Here is a 20,727-nt window from a genome sequence, read left to right on the forward strand (position 1 = left end):
CCGCTCGCCTCCATCTTAACCGGGTCCTTATTTAATTTTAGGCAGCCAAGATACCCGCCTGAGATAGGCAGGAGCCTTATTAATAAATGTTAATGGGGTCCTATGGTGACCACAAGGACCCTAATGGCATTTTAACGGCCTGCAGAGTGGGACGTTTGCCACAGGGCCCCCCCCACCGAAACCCTTTTTAAAATGCATTCATTCACAAGGCCGGCATTTATTGCCCATCCCTAATTGCCTTTGAGAAGGTGGTGGTGAGCCGCCTTCTTGAACCGCTGCAGTCTGTGTGGTGAAGGTAGTGGTTTGGTCCAACTGAGTGACTCACTCGGCCATTTCAGAGGGCAGTTAAGAGTCAACCACATTGCTGTGTGGGTCTGGAGTCACATATAGGCCAGACCGGGTAAGGACAGTAGATTTCCTTCCCTAAAGGACATTAGTGAACCAGCTGGGTTTTTCCTGACAATCCAGTAGTTTTATGGTCGCCGTCACTAGCTTTTTAATTCCAAATTTATTTAACAGCTGCCAGTGGTGGGATTTGAACTCATGTCTCTCAGATCACTAGTCCAGTAACATTACCACTATGCTACCATACCCCTGGCTGGGGAGAAGAGGAGTCGAAACCTTCCTCCAGGCCCCATGAGGAAAGTCTGGGCCTCTGCTGCCCCAGGTCCCCCCTTTCCCTTTCCCCGCCACCCCCCTCCCCGTGAGTTATCATGGTGCCGGCAGGTGACCTCTGGGCCTCGCGATTTTGACCCGCTCAAATCCGGCCACTTGCCTCTTTCTGTCTGTTTTGGGCAGGCATATGACCGAGATGTAAATAAGGCAGAGACCGCCCAACGGAGACTCCCGGGCAGTAAGGACATCAGTCCCACACCTCCACTGGCTCCCACTCCCTACACCCAGCTTCCCCCTACACACACCCCCACCCACAGCTCTCCCCACCCCCCACCCACAGCTCTACCCACCCACAGCTCTACCCCCCCACCGCTCTACCACCCCACCCACAGCTCCACCCCCCACAGCTCCCCCCTACCCCCACCCACAGCTCCACCCCACCCTACCTACAGCTCTACCCCCCCCACGCACAGCTCTACCCCCACCCACAGCTCTACCCCCCCACCCACAGCTCCCCCCCACCCACAGCTCTACCCCCTCCCCCCCCCCCCCCCCCCCCCAGCTCCTGCTCTCAGCTCCCCGCCCAAGGATTAAAATCAGTTTGTGTGGAACGTCTGATACTGTAGACACACGGAACCTTGAACCTGTTCCTGACGCCCGGCGACCATGCGAGAGAAACAAGTTCAATCACGGTGAACATTCCGAAGATTCGCGGAGTGAGACACTTACCAGCTCGCCCTTGTGCCCTGAAACTCCAGGCAGGCCCCGGGGACCGATCTTCCCCTGTAACAAGAGCGGAGAGTCGCTGTCAAACCCAGGCGCAGGGGCCGGGATACAATCAGAAGAGATTAATATCACAAAGAGAAAAGAAGACGAGGAAGTACAGCCCTCCGAAAACTCACCTGGGCCCAGTGAAGCGTTGCTGAATTCTGAGTGAATACCAACACCTCCAAACCAGGGCTAACCAGCTAACACCCCTATAGTCAGCTACTACACTGAGGAGCCAGCCAGGCCCCTTAGCGAAGAACTCTTACCTAGAACTGGCTAAGTGAGGAATCTAGGGTTGCCATGCCAACCCTCCTGGAGCCTCGGGGAATTAAAGACCAATCTCCAGGACACAGCGGCGAACAATCAATCATCGGGACAACCACTCCTGTGTATTAGTTATAAACATATTGGGACATGGCGGGGAAGAGGGCTGTTTGACGGAGAGTCAAGAATCATCCAATCAGGTAATGAAGAATCAATTCTCTTTCCGATTGGCCGTGGGAAGGCAAGGCCCCGCGAGGATGGACGTGTCAGTCGACCAATGGCGGGAGTGTGGGGGCAGGCCCCCGCGAGGATGGACGTGTCGGGCGACCAATGGCGGGAGTGTGGGGGCAGGGCCCCACGAGGATGGATGTGTCGGGCGACCAATGGCAGAAGTGAGGGCCGGGGCCCCACGAGGATGGATGTGTCGGGCGACCAATGGCAGAAGTGAGGGCAGGCCCCCCACGAGGGTGGATGTGTCGGGCGACCAATGGCGGGAGTGTGGGGGCAGGCCCCCCACGAGGATGGACGTGTCGGGCGACCAATGGCGGGAGTGTGGGGGCAGGGCCCCGCGAGGATGGATGTGTCGGGCGACCAATGGCAGAAGTGAGAGCCGGGGCCCCACGAGGATGGATGTGTCAGGCGACCAATGGCGGGAGTGTGGGGGCGGGGCCCAAGGATGGACGTGTCGGGCGGCCAATGGCGGGAGTGTGGGGACGGGGCTGTTGGAGGCAGGAAGTCATGTGATGAGACCCCCCAGGAATACGTCCAGCCAGAGTTGGGAATGCTCGAGGAATGTGATGCTGTATTTATAGTGGAGATTTATGTCAGAATCCTTTATTTAAGCTACTGTTGTGTGTAGCACTGAGGAACTCCTCACCTCCCTCAGCCCTCGCTTCCACCCACAATCTACGGCATCTTAAAACCCAAAGACTGGTGTCATCTAACAACAGTTTCCTGAATGACCTCACCTTCTCTCCAACTCTCTTCATTTGATGCTGTTCTGCCCTTCGGGCCTTGGCCCACCACCATAGACAGAAGGAGGCCATTCAGCCCATCGTGCCTGTGCCGGCTCTTTGAAAGAGCTCTCCAAATAGTCCCACTCCCCTGCTCTTTCCCCGTAGCCCTGCAAATTTTCCCTTTCTAAGTATGTATCCAATCCCCTTTTGAAAGTTACTATTAAGCCTGCTTCCAGACCATAACAACTCTCCTTATTTACGCTATCAAACCCCTGCATGATTTTGAACACCTCTATTAAATCTCCCCTTAACCTTCTTTGCTCTAAGGAGAACAATCCTAGCATCTCCAGTCTCTCCACATAAAAGAGCCATCATTTAAATTAGTCCCACTCCCCCTGCTCTTTCTCCCACACCCCATCCAAACATTTCCTTACTTATTCTGTTTGCAACTTTTGAGGAGGATCCTGTCCAGGCAACTGCTCGATCTGTATTGGCTTTAAAAAAAAACCTTTCTTACAATGGCGTATATGTGACTGTCACAGGCCACTGTCATTCGATGGTGCAGACAACCTCTGATGGTAGAACTGTAGCCTTGATTAGTTGGCCACAAGCTCACTCCAGGACAGGATACCTCGACTATCTAACTCACTCACAACCCGGAAATAATACCCCTCAACAGGGGTAAAGGTTCAAATATTTTTCTTCACATTCACCCTTCTAGAAATCTGCACATACATGAATGTGATTTTCCTGTAATACCGTGTTCTGCATATACATCCTCTCTCCACCCCCAGTGTCTCGTGTGTCAGCCGTGGCTCAGTGGGCAGCACTCTCGCTTCTGAGTCAGAATGTTGTGGGTTCATAGTTCCACTCCAGAGACTTAAGCATAAAAATCTAGGCTGACACTCCAGTGCAGAACTGGGGGAGTGCCGCACTGTCGGAGGTGCTGCCTTTCAGATGGGTGTAAAAGATCCCATGGCACTATTTCGAAGAGCAGGGGAGTTCTCCCCGGTGTCCTGGGCCAATATTTATCCCTCAACCAACATCACTAAAACAGATGATCTGGTCATTATCACACTGCTGTTTGTGGGAGCTTGCTGTGCCAAATTGGCTGCGGCATTTCCTACATTACAACAGTGACTACACTTCAAAAAGTACTTCATTGGCTGTAAAGCTCTTTGGGACGTCCTGAAGTCATGAAAGGCGCTATAGAAATGCCAGTCTTTCTTTCTTTCATTCACTGTCTATGACAAGACACCAGCCTCCGATATTATTTATCCACCTTTTTATATGTAGAGTACAAGGAATTGCGACAAAATCAGGAAGAACCAGGACAGAAATAATCTTTGAAGATATCCGAGAGTCACCTACCGGGTCTCCCTTTGTTCCTTGGAATCCAAAGTGCCCCTTCAGACCTTTATCTCCCTGTAATCGACACCAAATAGTTCATTAAACAACAGAGAGAAACCTGTCCCAGGACTGTCACTGCAAACAACTCACTCCATTGTGCCGTTTGGTTTGACGCACTTAGCATCTCCTCTTTGAATGTTTATGGCCGTGATTTTGGCCCCGATATTGACAGGGGTGGGTTTTCCGAGCCGGGAGGGCGGAGTTTCGGACGGGAAAGCCGGAAGCCCGGTTTTCCCCGCACGTTGGAGTTTCCCAGCATGCTGTGGGCGGGTTGGAGGTCGGGTTTGAGATTAAAAAAAAAAAATTTCCCCATCTCCCCCACCTACCCGTTTTTGTGGGCTAAAAATGACCCCATTTGATTCGGGGTATTTAAAGGAAGCACACAGCAGAACGAAAGTGCTCACTGCGTGAAGCACGTCTACCTGCGCTAGACTTATTTGGAGAGCAATGTTCTGTTGTAGAAAGAGATGAACGTGACAGTTAAAATGACGGTAAATCCGAAATGAAAACAGGAAATGCTGTGATTGCACAGCAGGTGTGTTGAAAAAGGAAGGAGTTAATATTGAGAGTGTACCTTTCATCGGAACTGAAAACCCAGAAGATAAGCAAGCATTTCAGCAAGTGTTACACCCTTGTTCAAAAAAGGGCGTAAGGGCAACTACAGGCCAGTCAGCTTAACCTCGGTGATGGGGAAACTTTTAGAAACGATAATCAGGGACAAAATTAACAGTCACTTGGACAAGTGTGGACTAATTAAGGAAAACCATCATGGATTTGTTAAAGGCAAATTGTGTTTAACTAACTTGATCGAGTATTTTGATGAGGTAACAGAGAGGGTTGATGAGGGCAATGCGGTTGACGTGGTGTACATGGATTTCCAAAAGGCGTTTGATAAAGTGCCACATAATAGGCTTGCCAGCAAAGTTGAAGCCCATGGAATAAAAGGGACAGTGGCAGCATGGATACAGAATTGGCTAAGTGACAGGAAACAGAGAGTAGTGGTGAACGGTTGTTTTTCGGACTGGAGGAAGGTATACAGTGGTGTTCCCCAGGGGTCGGTTCTAGGACCACTGCTTTTCTTGCTATATATTAATGACTTGGACTTGGGTGTACAGGGCACAATTTCAAAATTTGCAGACGACACAAAACTTGGAAGTATAGTGAACAGTGAGGAGGATAGTGATAGACTTCAGGAGGACAGACAGGCTGGTGGAATGGGCGGACACGTGGCAGATGAAATTTAACGCAGAAAAATGCAAAATGATACATTTTGGTAGGAAGAATGAAGAGAGGCAATATAAACTAAAGGGTACTATCCTGAAGGGGGTGCATGAACAGAGAGACCTGGGGGTATATGTGCACAAATCGTTGAAGGTGGCAGGGCAGGTTGACAAAGCGGCTAAAAAAGCCGACGGGATCCTGGGCTTCATAAATAGAGGCATAGAGAACAAAAGCAAGGAAGTTATGATGAACCTTCATAAAACACTGGTTCGGCCCCAACTGGAGTAGTGTGTCCAATTCTGGGCACCGCACTTTAGGAAGGATGTGAAGGCCTTCGAGAGGGTGCAGAAAAAATTTACGAGAATGATTCCAGGGATGAGGGACTTCAGTTACGTGGATAGACTGGAGAAGCTGGGGGTTTTTCTCCTTAGAGCAGAGAAGGTTGAGAGGAGATTTGATAGAGGTGTTCAAAATCATGAGGGTTCGGGACAGAGTAGGTAGAGAGAAACTGTTCCCATTGGCGGAAGGGTCGAGAACCAGAGGACACAGATTTAAGGTGATTGGCAGAAGAACCAAAGGCGACATGAAGAAAAACGTTTTTACGCAGTGAGTGGTTAGGATCTGGAATGCACGGCCTGAAAGGGTGGTGGAGGCAGATTCAATCACGGCTTTCAAAAGGGAGTTGGATAAGTACCTGGAGGAAAAAAATTGCAGGGCTCCGGGGAAAGGGCGGGGGAGTGGGACTAGCTGAAGTGCTCTTGCAGAGAGCCGGCACGGGCTCGACGGGCCGAATGGCCTCCTACTGTGCAGTGACCATGGCATGATTCTATCATTCTATGATTCAGTAAGATTGGAAAAAGGCAGGAAGAGAATGAATAAATAGAATAAATGGATTACTCCAGTCCCAGAGATGGAATTAATGGATCTCATTGGGTACTGGGTTAGGCAGCACTGGAGGTAAGGGGTCAAACTGGGGTCAAGGTAATCAGTCCATTTAGTGGCCAGTCTAAGGATGCCATTTAAGGCCAATGTTAGACGAGGCGGTTGAGCTTCACGGGCCTTGTCTTCATGATCTTTAGCAATAGGTATGTCAATGAAGCCAAGTATTAGGTAGACTCACTAAGTTCCTCATTGTGAAGTGGCCACGGTATACAGAGCTGATCCTGTGCGAGTTTAGACGTGCGTTTATCAACAACTCACTTAGATCCAGAGTGCAGCTGAAATGACCTTGGTTAGGTCGCACTTGGAGTACTGTGTCCACTTTTGGTCTCCTCACATGGTGGGTGATGTTGAGGCTTTGGAAAGGGTGCAGAGGAGGAGCCACTCGACTAATTCCCAGTTTAAAGCATCTTAGTTATCAAGATAGGCTAAAATAGTGGTGACTCTACACTTTAGAGAAATGTAGACTTAGAGGTGATCTGATTGAGGTTTCTAAGATAATGAAGGGAATAGATTGTGCTCCAGCTGACAGATTGTTTCAATTAAATAGGTTAGGGAGGACCAGGGGTCACAATTTTAAGTTGTGCAAGGCCAGATCGAGGTTAGATGTCAGGAGGTGGCTCTTTTCCCAGAGACTAGTGGACCTCTGGAGCAGGCTGCTGTCTCCTGTGGTGGAGGCTGATTCACTGAATTCCTTTAATGAGAGCTGGTCCTGTTTCTGGCTGGGGCAGAGATCACCTCGCACAGAAGGGAGGTACTGCAGGGAATTCAGAGCCAGAGTGAGCTCCTGGACTAGTTTCCATCGCCTAGATGGGTCGGAGAGGAATTTCCCAGATTCCCCCCCCCGCCCCTAAATTGTCCTGAGTTTTTTTATCTGGTTTTTCCGGCTCTCCCAGGAGATCCCATGGTTTGGGGTGGGGTGGGGTGGAGTGTGTCACACACGGTGTCGCCATTGTGTGAGGCAGGCTGGATGGACCAGAGGGTCTTTACCTGTCCGTCATTGTTCGTCTGTTGGTAATGAATCTTGGGCCAATGGGGTTTCTCAGGGCAACCAGGGGAGTCACTCAACGCTTTCACACACTTGGCTGTTTCAACACTAAACATCCGCTCAGATTGTTAGATTTGGGCACAGGTCTCGAGGATTGGGAACTGTAGTGGGTCCCTTATCTGAAGCTTGTTTCTATTCAGATAGATCAGAGACCAGGGAATTTTAATCAACCCCCTACCCCCACCATCTCTCATTTCATTCTTTGAATCAGAAATATGGCCAACATCTAATCCACTGACCCGTGTTTAAGACCAGAAGGAAACACTGACAGAAACCCTACAACACCGTAGAACCCCCGCTCCACTCTCTCTCAATTCTTTCAATAGCTCTTCAGCTAAAGGGAAGTTACAGAATTCAGCCCATCGTTCGGTAAGAGTCAGATGTATACCAGTGACTTGATACTTACAACTTTCCCTGAAGGCCCAGGAGGACCAACGTGTCCACGGAATCCCGTGGGACCCTGCAGAAGAAGAGGACAATCAGCACAAATAAAAGGGAAAGACCGTCCGTCAACAGAATGGTTCAGACCAGCCACGCGAGAGCCACAGTGCTGGCGCTGACCGCTGACATTCGCTTGCTGTCCGTGATCGCCAGATCAGTCAACGCTCAGCGGCCTTGGAGCCCTTACCCGGGCTCGCGTCTACCACGACGTGTTTACAATCAGAACTGCTTTGTGTTGTCGTCCCACCATTGGCAGCCGTGCCTTCAGCCATCTGGGCCCCAAGCTCTGGAATTCCCTCCCTAAACCTCTCCGCCTCTCTACCTCTCTCTCCTCCTTTAAGACGCTCCTTAAAATCTACCTCTTTGACCAAGCTTTTGGTCGCCCGTCCCTAATGTCTCCTTCTTTGGCTTGGTGTCAATTTTCTGTCTGACTTACGCTCCTGTGAAGCGCCTTGGGACATTTTGCTACGTTAAAGGCGCGGGATAAATGCCAGTTGTTGTTGTATGAACGGCGTAGTGTTGGTGAAGTTAGCAGCTTTCCTAAAGGGAGGCGCCAGTGTAGGAAAAAGTCAGAGACCGGGCGTTCACTTACTCTGTTACCCGAAAGACCAGACTTGCCAGGGAGGCCCCTCAAACCTCGAGGACCCTGTGGAACGGATACAACAGTCCAATAAAAAATCCACTCATCACATTCCTATCAGAAATATTCAAGCATTTTTAGCACCATCACAATGCTGTGTCCCAGACTGATGGTTTTTAACAGAATTACAATGTGAACCATATTCAGGATTATGTCACTTCATTCTGCAATACTCTTATTTTCTCCCTATTTGTCCCATTTGAACCTGTACAAGCCAGTGACAGGAGCAATGGTTCAGGGGTGGAGTTCGTGCCCCTGGGTCAGAAGGGTTAGGTTTGGGTCTCAACTCCAGACAGCCCCGGCGAGCGGAGACTGGAGCTCCGGCTCTGGATACAGGATTGACGTCCAGCGGAGGGGACTTGCGTCCGATGGGTGCGGGTAGTTCCCTCCCACTGATCTGTAGCCCAAAGGCTGATGTTGCTGGGACAGCCGTGGCTCAGTGGGCAGCACTCTCGCCTCTGGGTCAGAAGGTTGTGGGTTCAAATCCCACTCCAGAGACTTGAGCACAAAATCCAGGCTGACACTCCCAGTGCGGTACTGAGGGAGTGCTGCACTGTCGGAGGTGCCGTCTTTCGGCGGGGATGTTAAACCAAGGCCCCGTCTGATCTCTCAGGCAGACGTAAAAGAGCCCATGGCACTATGAGCAGTGAGAGCAGGAGAGTTCTACCCCAGTGTACTGGCCAATATTGAGCCCTTAACCAACATCATTAAAAGAGATTATCTGGTCATTGCTGTTTGTGGGATCTTGCTGTGCGCAAATTGTCTACTACATTACAACAGTGACTACCCTTCCAAAAGTGCTTCATTGGCTGTAAAGCGCTTTGGGACGTCCGGTGGTCGTGAAAGGCGCTATAGAAATGCAAGTCTCTTTCTTTCCTTTGGGAGAAGAGGAGCTGAAAATTCCTTTCTGTGGTGCGATGCTGGTCGGAAGCTTTCACTAGTTTGGACGCAGCCAGGAAACAGCAACGTGATGGGAGCCAGGAGGCTGCGCCAGGAAAGGCCAAGCCTCACAAGCACACTGGCACAGGAAAAGAGTCACCTAACTGCAAGCAGCATCATACGATAAGCCTACACCCAATGATATCCCTTTGCCCTTTAATCAACTGCACAACCCGCTACAGTATGTTGCCGATGGGCTCTTTCTCTGAGTGATTCTACAATTCCTAGTGGCAGTGAAGAGAAAATAGGGGACAAGTCTCCGGGGTTTCCCAATATGGGCAATACTTCCAAATCTCTCCAGGGCCTTGCCCCCTCCCTATCTCTAACCTCCTCCAGCCCTACAACCCTCCCAGATCTCCCCGCTGCTCCAATTCTGACCTATTGAGCATCCCCCAATTTTAATCGCTCCATCATTGGCGGCCGTGCCTTCAGCTGCCTGGGCCCGAAGCTCTGGAATTCCCTCCCAAAACCTCTCCGCCTCTCTCTCCTCCATTAAGACGTTCCTTAAAACCTACCTCATCGACCAAGCTTTTGATCGCTTGTCCTAATATCTCCTTATATGGGTTTAGTGCCGAATTTTGTTTGATCACGCTCCTGCAAAGCTCCTTGGTTTTTACTAGGTTAAAGGTGCTGTCTAAATGTTTGTTGTTGTTGTTGCGGGCACCAGCTCAGCATAAGGATACAGGTGAGGCCAGAGGGAGAATCTCCCATTCTCCTGCCTCTTTTTCCTCTGTGCATGTCCGTGCAGCAACCCCAAAGAGTAGCCGGCTGTGGGGCTCGTGTCAACACCCTGTGCAGGTCAGAGCGTCTGAGGATTCCAGGGAGCAACCACCCGCCGCTAAAGATCAAAAGAAGGAAAGAAGGCAGTGGGCAGTTACATCATTTTCTACCCAGTACTCCTCCTCTTCTTCTTAGGCAGTCCCTCGGGACCGATGATGACTTGCTTCCACACTAGAAATGAGTTCTCAGGTGACTGATGAGTCCAATGCGGGACCTACAGTCTCTGTCACAGGCGGGGGCAGACGGTGGTTGAAGGGGCGGGTGGGTGGGGTGCTTGGGTTGACTTGTGTTCTTTCCGTTGTTTGCGCTTGGCTTCCGCTTGCTCCCGGCGAAGAGACTCGAGGTGTTCGGCGCCTTCCCGGATGCTTCTCCTCCACTTTGTGTGGTCTTGGGCCAGGGATTCCCAGGTGTTGGTGGGGATGTTGCACTTTTTCAAGGAGGTTTTGAGGGTGTCCTTGAAGCATTTGCTCTGCCCACCTGGGGCACTCTTGCCGTGTACAATCATTACGCCTCAGGACATGTTGGTCTAAGGTCAGGAACTCTCAAACCTTCAGTTTACAATATCTCCACCCCCAACCCCCCGCCCACCCCGCTCTCAGTCCCAGCATTAGATCCTGCCAGTGGGCGGGCCTGCGACAGGAGGATACCTGGAGCCGTGCAAACAGCCTGGGCCAGGATAATTAATTGGAGCGACACCCAGTAGGGGCTGGAGAGGAGAGGAAAAATCAGTCCCTTATTTCCGATTTCTCTGCAGCATCTCCACACAGTTTCGAGTTTGGTGGGGCCGTAAACGAGATAATAAATGCTCCCCATGCAATGCCCCTCCACCCCGAGCTGCTCCTACCTGCAATCCGATAGCCCCAGCGATGCCTGACACACCTGGATGTCCGGGATCGCCCTGAAATTCCAAACAATCAATCGTTAGAACGTGTGACAGTCACAAGGAACAAAACACACTGCGCAATAAATAAAACACGTTAAACATCCAGCGTGACAATCATCTTCGGATTCCTCATTCCCCCACCATGCTCTCCCAGCCCCACCCCCCAGGATCCGCAGCTCTCTCCGATTTAAGCCGGTGATTTACCTTAGCGCCGATTTTGCCGGGTTCTCCACGTTCTCCCTTGTGGCCTGTGTGACCCTGGAATTAAAGAGAGAAACGATAAACGGTGTTGGAGCTCCACCAGCACAAGAGACAAGAGATAGACCCTGACATGAATCAGTCATTCAAAAGACTTATGAAATAATACTGAGCGGCCTGCGGGTGGCGCTGTCCAGGGACAGTATAAATACCTGGGCACGGGCCCAGCTTGCGCAGGACATTCTTAACAGGAACTAGTGAAGGACACAACTAGACCTCCATGTTGTAAAACAGTTGATTAAAGCTTTGTTTAACGCTTAGACCAAGTGCCTAGTAGTTTTCTTACGTCAGATCCAACCGCTTTCTAGTGACCATTTCCCTCCACCTGTCCCGCCCAACGCTGGCGATTCTCGGGGTGCACTGGCACCTCACCGCCTCACTGAAACGGTAGACAGAGTCCTCAACTACTCCATGTTGTAGCGAGTTCCGCATTCTAACCACTCTCTGGGCAAAGACGTTTCTCCTGAATTCTCTGTTGGATTTATTAGTGATTATCTTATATTGATGGACCCTAGTTCTGGACTTCCCCCCCACACACCATCTCTTTGCTTGTCTTCCCTGGATCCTCACTTGGTTGTAATGAAGACTTCCCACTATAAATAATTCTTTCACAGGACTTCAAAGCTACAATTCCTTACCTTCCTCAGCTTTCCCTTCCTCCAACATCTACAGACTTTCCAAACCTCAAGTATGACCTCTGGATTGACCTCATCTCCTGTCCTATTTTGCTCAGCATTGATGTTCTCCTGCACGGTAGGTCTTAACCATCAACTCAGGTTTCACTATTTACATAAGAACATAAGAAATAGGAGCAGGAGTCGGCCATTTTGCCCTTCGAGCCTGCTCCGCCATTCAATAAGATCATGGCTGAGCTTCTACCTCATCTCCACTTTCCTGCACTATCCCCATATCCCTTGATTCCCTTAATATCAAAAAATCTATCGATCTCTGTCTTGAATATACTCAACGACTGAGCCTCCACAGCCCTCTGGGGTAGAGAATTCCAAAGATTTACCACCCTCTGAGTGAAGAAATTTCTCCTCATTTGAGTCCTAAATGGCCGACCCCTTATTCTGAGACTGTGACCCCTGGTTCTAGACTCCCTAGCCAGGGGAAACATCCTCCCTGCATCTACCCTGTCAAACCCTGTAAGAATTTTATATGTTTCAATGAGATCACCTCTCATTCTTGTAAACTCCAGAGAATATAGGCCTAGTCTGCTCAATCTCTCCTCATAGGACAATCCCCCCATCCCAGAAACATAGAAGATAGGAGCAGGAGTAGGCCATTCGGCCCCTCGAGCCTGCTCCGCCATTTAATGAGATCATGGCTGATCATCCAAATTCAGTAACCTGTCCCTGCTTTCTCCCCACATCCCTTGATCCCTTTAGCCTCAAGAAATATATCCAACTCCTTCTTGAATATATTTAATGAATTGGCATCAATTGCCCTGTGTGGCAGAGAATTCCACAGGTTCACCACTCTCTGGGTGAAGAAATTCCTCCTCATCTCAGTCCTAAATGGCTTACCCCTTATCCTTAGACTGTGATCCTTGGTTCTGGACTCCCCCGCCATCGGGAACATCCTTCCTGCATCTAGTCTGTCTAGTCCTGTTAGAATTTTATAAGTTTCAATGAGAGCCCCTCTCATTCTTCTAAACTCCAGCGATTACAAGCCCAATCGACCCAATCTCTCCTCATACGTCATTCCTGCCATCCCAGGTATCAGTCTAGTGAATCTTCGCTGCACTCTCTCCATGGTAAGAACATCCTTCCTCAGATAAGGCGACCAAAACTGCATACAATACTCAAGGTGTGGCCTCACCAAGGCCCTGTACAACTGCAGCAAGACTTCCTTGCTCCTGTACTCAAATCCTCTCGCTATGAAGGCCAACATACCATTTGCCTTCTTAACCACCTGCTGCACCTGCATGCTTACCTTCAGCGACTGGTGCACAAGGACACCCAGGTCTCGTTGCACTTCCCCTTTTCCCAATCTATTGCCGTTCAGATAATAATCTGTCTTCCTGTTCCCCATTATAAATTTCCCTGATTCTGACTGCAAGGGACCTACGCTTGACTTCACCAATCTTTTTCTCTTCACATATCTATAGAAGCGTTTACAGCAAGTTTTTATGTTCCCTGCAAGCTTACTCTCAATCTATTCCCCCCCTCTTAATTAATCCTTTTGTCCTCCTTTGCTGAATCCTAAACTGCTCCCAATCCTCAGGTTTGCTGTTTTTTCTGGCCAAATTATATGTCCTCTCCTTGGATCTTATGCTATCCCTAATTTCCCTTGTTAGCCACGGTTGAGTCACCTTTTTTGTTTTATTTTTATGCCAAACAGGGATGAACAAATTCTGTAGTTCATCCATGCGATCTTTAAATGTTTGCCATTGCCTATCCACCGTCAACCCTTTAAGTAATGTTTACCAATCCATCCTAGCCAACTCGCGCCTCATACCATCGTAGTTTCCTTTATTTAAATTCAGGACCCTAGTCTTTGAGTCAACTACTTCACTCTCCATTTTAATGAAGAATTCTATCATATTATGATCGCTCCTCCCCAGGGGGCCTCGCACAACAAGATTGCTAATTAATCCTTTCTCATTACATAATACCCAGTCTAAGATGGCCTGATCTCTAGTTGGTTCCTCGACATATTGGTCCAGGAAACCATCTCGTATACACTCTAGGAATTCCTCCTCCACAGTATTATTACTAATTTGGTTAGTCCGATCTATATGTAGATTAAAGTCGCCCATGATAACTGCTGTGCCCTTATTGCACACATCTCTAATTTCCCCTTTAATGCCATCCCCAACCTCAGCATTACTGTTTGGGGGTCTGTATATAACTCCCACTAACGTTTTCTGCCCCTTGGTATTTCTGAGCTCTGCCCATACAGATTCTACATCATCAGAGCTAATATCCTTCCTTATTAATTTCCTCTTTAACCAGCAATGCTACCCCACCTCCTTTTCCTTTTCCCCTGTCCTTCCTGAATATTGAATACCCCTGGATGTTGAATTCCCAGTCTTGGTCACCCTGGAGCCATGTCTCTGTAATCCCAATTACTGTATATCATATCCATTTACATCTATTTGCGCAGCTAATTCATCCACCTTATTACAAATGTTCCTCGCATTAAGACACAAAACCTTCAGGCTTGATTTTTTAACACTCTTAGTCCTTTTAGAATTCTTATTTACTGTGGCACTGTTTGATTTACACCCTTGATTTCTCTGCCTTCCACTTTTGCTTTTCTCCTTCCTGTCTTTTGTTTCTATCCTTGCTTCCCTTTCCTCTGTCTCCTTGCACAGGTTCCCAACCCCCTGCCATTTTAATTTAAACCCTCCCAGGAATCAGTCTGGCGAACCTTCGTTGCACTCCCTCTATGGCAAGTATATTCTTCCTTAGGTAAGGAGACCAAAACTGTACACAATACTCCAGGTGTGGTCTCACCAGGGCCCTATATAATTGCAGTACGACGTCTTTACTCTTACACTCAAATCCTCTCGTAATAAAGGCCAACATACCATTTGTTTTCCTAATTGCTTGCTGTACCTGCAGGTTAACTTTCAGTGATTCGTGTACAAGGACACCTAGGTCCCTCTGAACACCAACATTTCCCAATCTCTCACCATTTAAAAAATACTCTGCTTTTCTATTTTGATAACTTCACATTTCTCCACATTATATTTCATTTGCCATGTTCTTGCCCACTCATTAGCCTGTCTTTATCCCCTTGAAGCCTCTTTGCATCCTCCTCACAACTTACATTCCCACCTAGCTTTGTATCATTAGCAAATTTGGATATATTACATTTGGTCTTTCTTTCCCAGGCTGTCATCCTACTGAACTCCACAAATAAACTCTAAAGCCTGCACATCTGCCAATGCACTTTATTATGGTTATGTTTATGTTAATGTATTACAAGCCAAATGTATGTTGAATGTTTAAATGTCTTAATCTAAATGTACACTCTCGGGAGCCGCAAGCCTACATTTCGTTGTACTGCACTTGTGCACTAACAATGACAATAAAAGTTGATTTGATTTTGATTTGAAATCATTGCTATAGATTGTGAATAGCTGAGGCCCAAGCACTGATCCTTGAGGTACCCCACTAGTTACAGCCTGCCAACCTGAAAATGACCCGCTTATTCCCACTCTCTGTTTTCTGTCTGTCAACCAGTCCTCAATCCATGCTAGTATATTACCCCCAATCCCATGAGCCCTAATTTTGTTTAATAACCTCTTGTGTGGCAGCTTATCGAAGGCCTTCTGAAAATCCAAATACACCACATCCACTGGTTCCCCCTTATCTATTCTGCTAGTTACAACCTCAAAACACTCTAACAGATTCGTCAAACATGATTTCCCTTTCCTAAATCTGTGTTGACTCTGCCCAATCTTATTATGATTTTCTAAGTACCCTGTTACCACGTCCTTAATAATAGATTCTAGCATTTTCCCTACTACTGATGTCAGGCTAACTGGTCTGTAGTTCCCCGTTTTCTCCCTCCCTCCTTTCTTAAATAGTGGGGTTACATTTGCTACCTTCCAATCTGCGGGAACCGCTTTAGAATCTATGGAATTTTGGAAGATGACAACCAATGCATCCACTATCTCTATAGCCACCTCTTTCAAAACCCTAGGATGTAGGCCATCAGGACCAGGGGATTTATCGGCTTTCAGTCCCATTGATTTCTCCAGTACTACTGTATTACTAATACTATTTTCTTTCAGTTCCATACCATTCTCGCTAGACCCTTGGCTCTCCACTATTTCCGGGAGATTTTTTGCGTCTTCTTCCATGAAGACAGACACCATGGGCTGGATTCTACTCACCGAGACGAGTTGGGGGCGGGACTGCTGCCTTCCGGGTTCTAGTCCCGCCCCCCTCGACGTCCGACGCACAGACGCTATTTTCCCCTGATTGGCCTTGTTAAGCCCCGCCCTATCGATTTCAGTCTTGAATATACTCAATGATTCAGCATCCACAGCCCTCTGGGGTAGAGAATTCTAACGATTCACAACCCTCGGTGAAGAAATTCCTCCTCACCTCAGTCCTAAATGGCCGACCCCTTATCCTGAGACTGTGCCCCCTAGTTCTAGACTCTCCAGCCAGGGGGAAACAACCTCTCAGCATCTACCCTGTCAATCCCCCTCAGAATCTAGTATGTTTCAACGAGATCACCTCTCATTCTTCTAAACCCCAGAGCTACTCAATCTAGGTCCATTCTGCTCAACCATCTGGCTCTACGGTCCGTCCTACAGCCATTCCCTTTAGTATTTTAATTGGGGAGGGGCTTCATTTATAGTTTGAATCAGTGGTTTTGTCCATACCTGGAATGAGGTGGGTTAACTACAGAGCTATCCCCTCCCCTTACTGAGCCATTACAGGTATTGGTCAGTCTAGCTTTCCAGCTCAGTTTCTCTTCCTGCTCGTGATCAATGCTCCAGCGAGGATCAGTGGATACTATTAGGTGGGGCGGAGGGAAACCCAAACTGATATTTTCTCCTTCCAAATCTTTGGAGAGTGATATACCTATCAATTCAGTCCATGAAAAGCGACGAGTTAAGGTAGTAACTATAGGTTTTTATTGGCTAAATAACAGAGCCCACCCTCGTGGGTGATCGGTTCCAACAAGGAAGAATACTAGCCAAGCGGTCACCTTTATACCTGGGCAAGCAGGCGGAGCCATGGGCGGAGTCAGCTGAGGTATGCCTAGGTATAACAGCGTGCGTGGCAAGAGGTAACCTTGTGTAGTGATAACAACAGTGTAAACAGTGATAACAACAGTGTAACAATAGTGAACGGTTGTGAACGGTAACAGTGGTTTACCACAGAGAGGCCTTCATTAAATACAATATCAACATACATACATACACACGCACCTACCCACACATACACACCCACACATACACACCCACACACCTATACACCCGCACACACGCATACACACCCATACACCTATACACTCACAGGCCCACACACACATACATGCATACACAGACCAACACACACACAGATGCACATCCACACACACACATGCATACACATACATACCCAAAATAACAACAGAAAATGCTGGAAATACTCAGCAGGCCAGGCAGCATCCACAGAGAGAGAAACAGAGTCAATGTTTCAGGTCGAAACCCTTCGTCAGAACTGAGAAAAAAAGCAGGAAATGGAAAGCAAGTTTAGGGGCTGGGAAAAGGGGGAGGGGATGAAATAATAAAGGGGAAGGTCAGTGATAGGATAGAAAGCAGGAGCGATTAAGAGACATTGAGAGACATTAAGAGATATTCAAGGCGCGAGGAGGTGGTAATGGGACAGGTTAAGGAACAAAGGATGGTTCTAGATGGGGTGTGAATTGCGCTGGCAGAATGAAGGACCGCTGAAGGGAGGGAAGAAAAAAAGGGGCCAAACAACAAGTGTGGATAAAAAAAAGAAAAATTATTTATGTGATAGGGGCCGAGGTTATGATCTGAAATTGTTGATCTCTAGGTTGAGTCCAGAGGGCTGTAAAGTGCCTAATCGAAAGATGAGGTGCTGTTCCTCGAGCTTATGCTGAGCTTCCGTGGAACAATGCAAGAGGCCAAGGACGGTGAGGTCTGAGTGGGAGTGGAGCGAAGAATTAAAGTGACAGGCCACCGGGAGCTCAGGGTCAACAATTTCAGATCATAACTTCGGCCCCTATCACATATATATATTTTCTTCTTTTTTCTTCCCTCCCACAGGGCAGCTGTCCTTCATTCTACCAGCGCAATTCACACTCCATCTAGAGCCATCCTTTGTTCCTTAACCTGTCCCATTACCACCTCCTCTCGCCTTGAATATCTCTTAATCCCTCCCCCTTTTCCCAGCCCCAAAACCTGCTTTCCATTTCCTGCTTTTTTCCAGTTCTGACAAAGGGTTTCGGCCTGAAACGTTAACTCTGTTTCTCTCTCCACGGATGCTGCCCTGGCCTGCTGAGTTTTTCCAGCATTTTCTGTTGTTATTTCGGATTTCCAGCATCCGCAGTATTTTGTTGTTGACATACATACCCATGTGCCTACACATACGCCCACACACAGACCCACACACAGACCCACACACATATGTGTGTGCACACGCACACCGGACTGGAGATTACTGGTAACAATTATCAGCCAGATTCACTTCATCAAATTTCAACTGATCCTTGAGTAATCTTACATTTATCTCTCACGGCTACACAATTAACCAGTCAGTATAAGTTTTCCAAACTATTATTTAGCTTGGCATCAAAGGTGGGATTTGATGACAGGGTTATTATGGGACTTCAGCTGTGTATATAGAACTCTTTGCTGAAACATCTGTGTGGATCTAGACCAATACATTGAGTGCATGATCATACCTTGAATCCGGGCATGCCAGGAGGACCAGCAGGACCAGCAGGGCAGACAGATGGACACTAGTGAGAATCAAGCAAAAAGAAGACATTATCAATCAATATCAGCTATCAATCAATATCAGCTATCAATCAATATCTATTGGCAATCAATATCAGGGATCAATCAATCAATATCAACTGTCAATCAATATCCATTGACAATCAATATCAGCTAACAATATCAATTTGTCAGTCAATAGCCGTTGTCAATCAATATCAGTTGTCAATATCCTATGTTCTTAGTTTCTACATAAAACTAACATTGATCATTAATACTTTCAAAAACGAGGGTTACACATTGTCCTTCTGCCTTTGGAAGTTGGGTTTGGATCTGGTAGGCTGATAGGATGATCCTCTCCTCACTCTGCTGGCTTTAAGGGTCCAACATGAAATGAATTTGGACAATCTCAATGCATTTGCATCGTGATCTAGAATCCAAGATCTTTCAGTTTCATCGGAGGCTTCCTCAACATTATGAGGGAATCAGTGGGCACTGGGGAGATACCAGTAAATTAGAAACAGGCTCATGTGGTGTCCATGCTCTAAAAGTGGGGACAAAACAGACACAGGCAACTCAGACCCATGAATGTTATTTCAGTTCTGTATGAAGTAACGGAATTAATTACTAGTAGCAAGCCTAAAGATCATCCATTCAGCAATAACCCAGTCAGCATGGATTCAGAAGGGGAAGATAGTGTCCTGCGTATTGCTGAATTCTTCCTCTTTTACGTAGCACTTTACACTTGTCTGCATTAAATGTCATTGCCAATTGTTCTGCCCACTTACATATTTTCTCTAACTCATTCTGTAATATCTGAGCTGCCTCCTCCGATTCCACTGCGCCTCCTAGTTTGGTATCATTTGCAAATTTGACCACTTTGCAATGAGTTTCTGAATCCAGGTCCTTGATGTAAATTAGAAAGAATAGCGGTCCCATCACCGAACCCTCAGCTACCAAACTCAATATTCCCCCCACTCTGACCTACCCCTCGAGTGAGCACTCATTGAGTCCACCTTTCCAGCCACTTTCTTATCCATTCCCAGCGTTTACCCTGAATCCCCCCACAGCTTTGAATTTATTGAATAACCTTTCACGTGGAAATTTATCAGAAGCCTTTTGTAAATTGACACGTGCCATGGGGAAAGAGCAAGGGGGAGTGGGACTAATCGGATAGCTCTATCAAAGAGCCAGCATGGGTATGATGGGCCGAATGACCTCCTACTGTGCTGTATCATTCTACGCTATTGGACCAACCAAACTCCACATGTCAATTCCTCAAAGAAATTGAGGAGGTTGATCAGACACGATCTTCCCCTTCTGAATCCATGCTGACTGGGTTATTGCTGAATGGATGATCCTTAGGCTTGCTACTAGTAATTAATTCCGTTACTTCATACAGAATTGAAATAACATTCATGGGTCTGAGTAGCCTGTGTCTGTTTTGTCCCCACGTTTAGAACATGGACACCACATGAGCCTGTTTCTAATTTACTGGTATCTCCCCAGTGCCCACTGATTCCCTCATAATGTTTGTCAATGTCTCCCAAATCTCTTCCCTTACCTCTCTCAGCTCTCTGATTGCACCGGTGGATTTATTGGTCTTCAGCCTATTCAGAACCTCTGTTTACCCAAAGTCAAAGTCTCAGAGTGCACACACGTGTGTTTGACATTGCATGGCATATTGTAAAAACCTCCAAGAAGTATGCAAATTACCTTCCGTATTTATCAATGAGGGACTCCACAGCTAAGTGCTGATCTTTGGTGGCCTCTAGGGATACAGGTGTGTCTACCTGTCTATAAGAACATAAGAAATAGGAGCAGGAGTCGGCCATTCGACCCTTCGAGCCTGCTCCGCCATTCAATAAGATCATGGCTGATCTTCTACCTCATCTCCACTTTCCTGCACTATCCCCATATCCCTTGATTCCCTTAATATCCAAAAATCTATCAATCTCAGTCTTGAATATACTCAATGACTGAGCCTCCACAGCCCTCTGGGGGAGAGAATTCCAAAGATTCACCACCCTCTGAGTGAAGAAATTTCTCCTCATCTCAGTCCTAAATGACCGACCCCTTTATTCACTAGAGTTACCTTCTCTGTGTATGCAATCTACTGAACCTTGGCTCAGTTGGTGACTCCAG

General features: G+C 47.7%; 1 protein-coding gene across 1 annotated transcript in view; it reads right to left on the minus strand.

The window, feature by feature from the left end:
- Positions 1 to 20,727, minus strand: part of col9a3 (collagen, type IX, alpha 3) — a 190,985-nt gene that overhangs the window by 71,971 nt on the left and 98,287 nt on the right. The window contains exons 11-17 of the mRNA XM_086005879.1: positions 18,549 to 18,605; positions 11,109 to 11,162; positions 10,866 to 10,919; positions 8,255 to 8,308; positions 7,628 to 7,681; positions 3,975 to 4,028; positions 1,345 to 1,398 (exon numbers count right to left, since the gene is read on the minus strand). Of these exons, the coding sequence (XP_085862005.1) occupies positions 1,345 to 1,398; positions 3,975 to 4,028; positions 7,628 to 7,681; positions 8,255 to 8,308; positions 10,866 to 10,919; positions 11,109 to 11,162; positions 18,549 to 18,605 (381 nt within the window). The remainder of the gene's footprint in view (positions 1 to 1,344; positions 1,399 to 3,974; positions 4,029 to 7,627; positions 7,682 to 8,254; positions 8,309 to 10,865; positions 10,920 to 11,108; positions 11,163 to 18,548; positions 18,606 to 20,727) is intronic.

Source organism: Somniosus microcephalus, chromosome 13 (genome assembly GCF_052327205.1).
Source record: "Somniosus microcephalus isolate GS21.2 chromosome 13, FLI_Smic_1.0, whole genome shotgun sequence".
In the NCBI taxonomy this organism is placed as follows: Eukaryota; Metazoa; Chordata; class Chondrichthyes; order Squaliformes; family Somniosidae; genus Somniosus; species Somniosus microcephalus.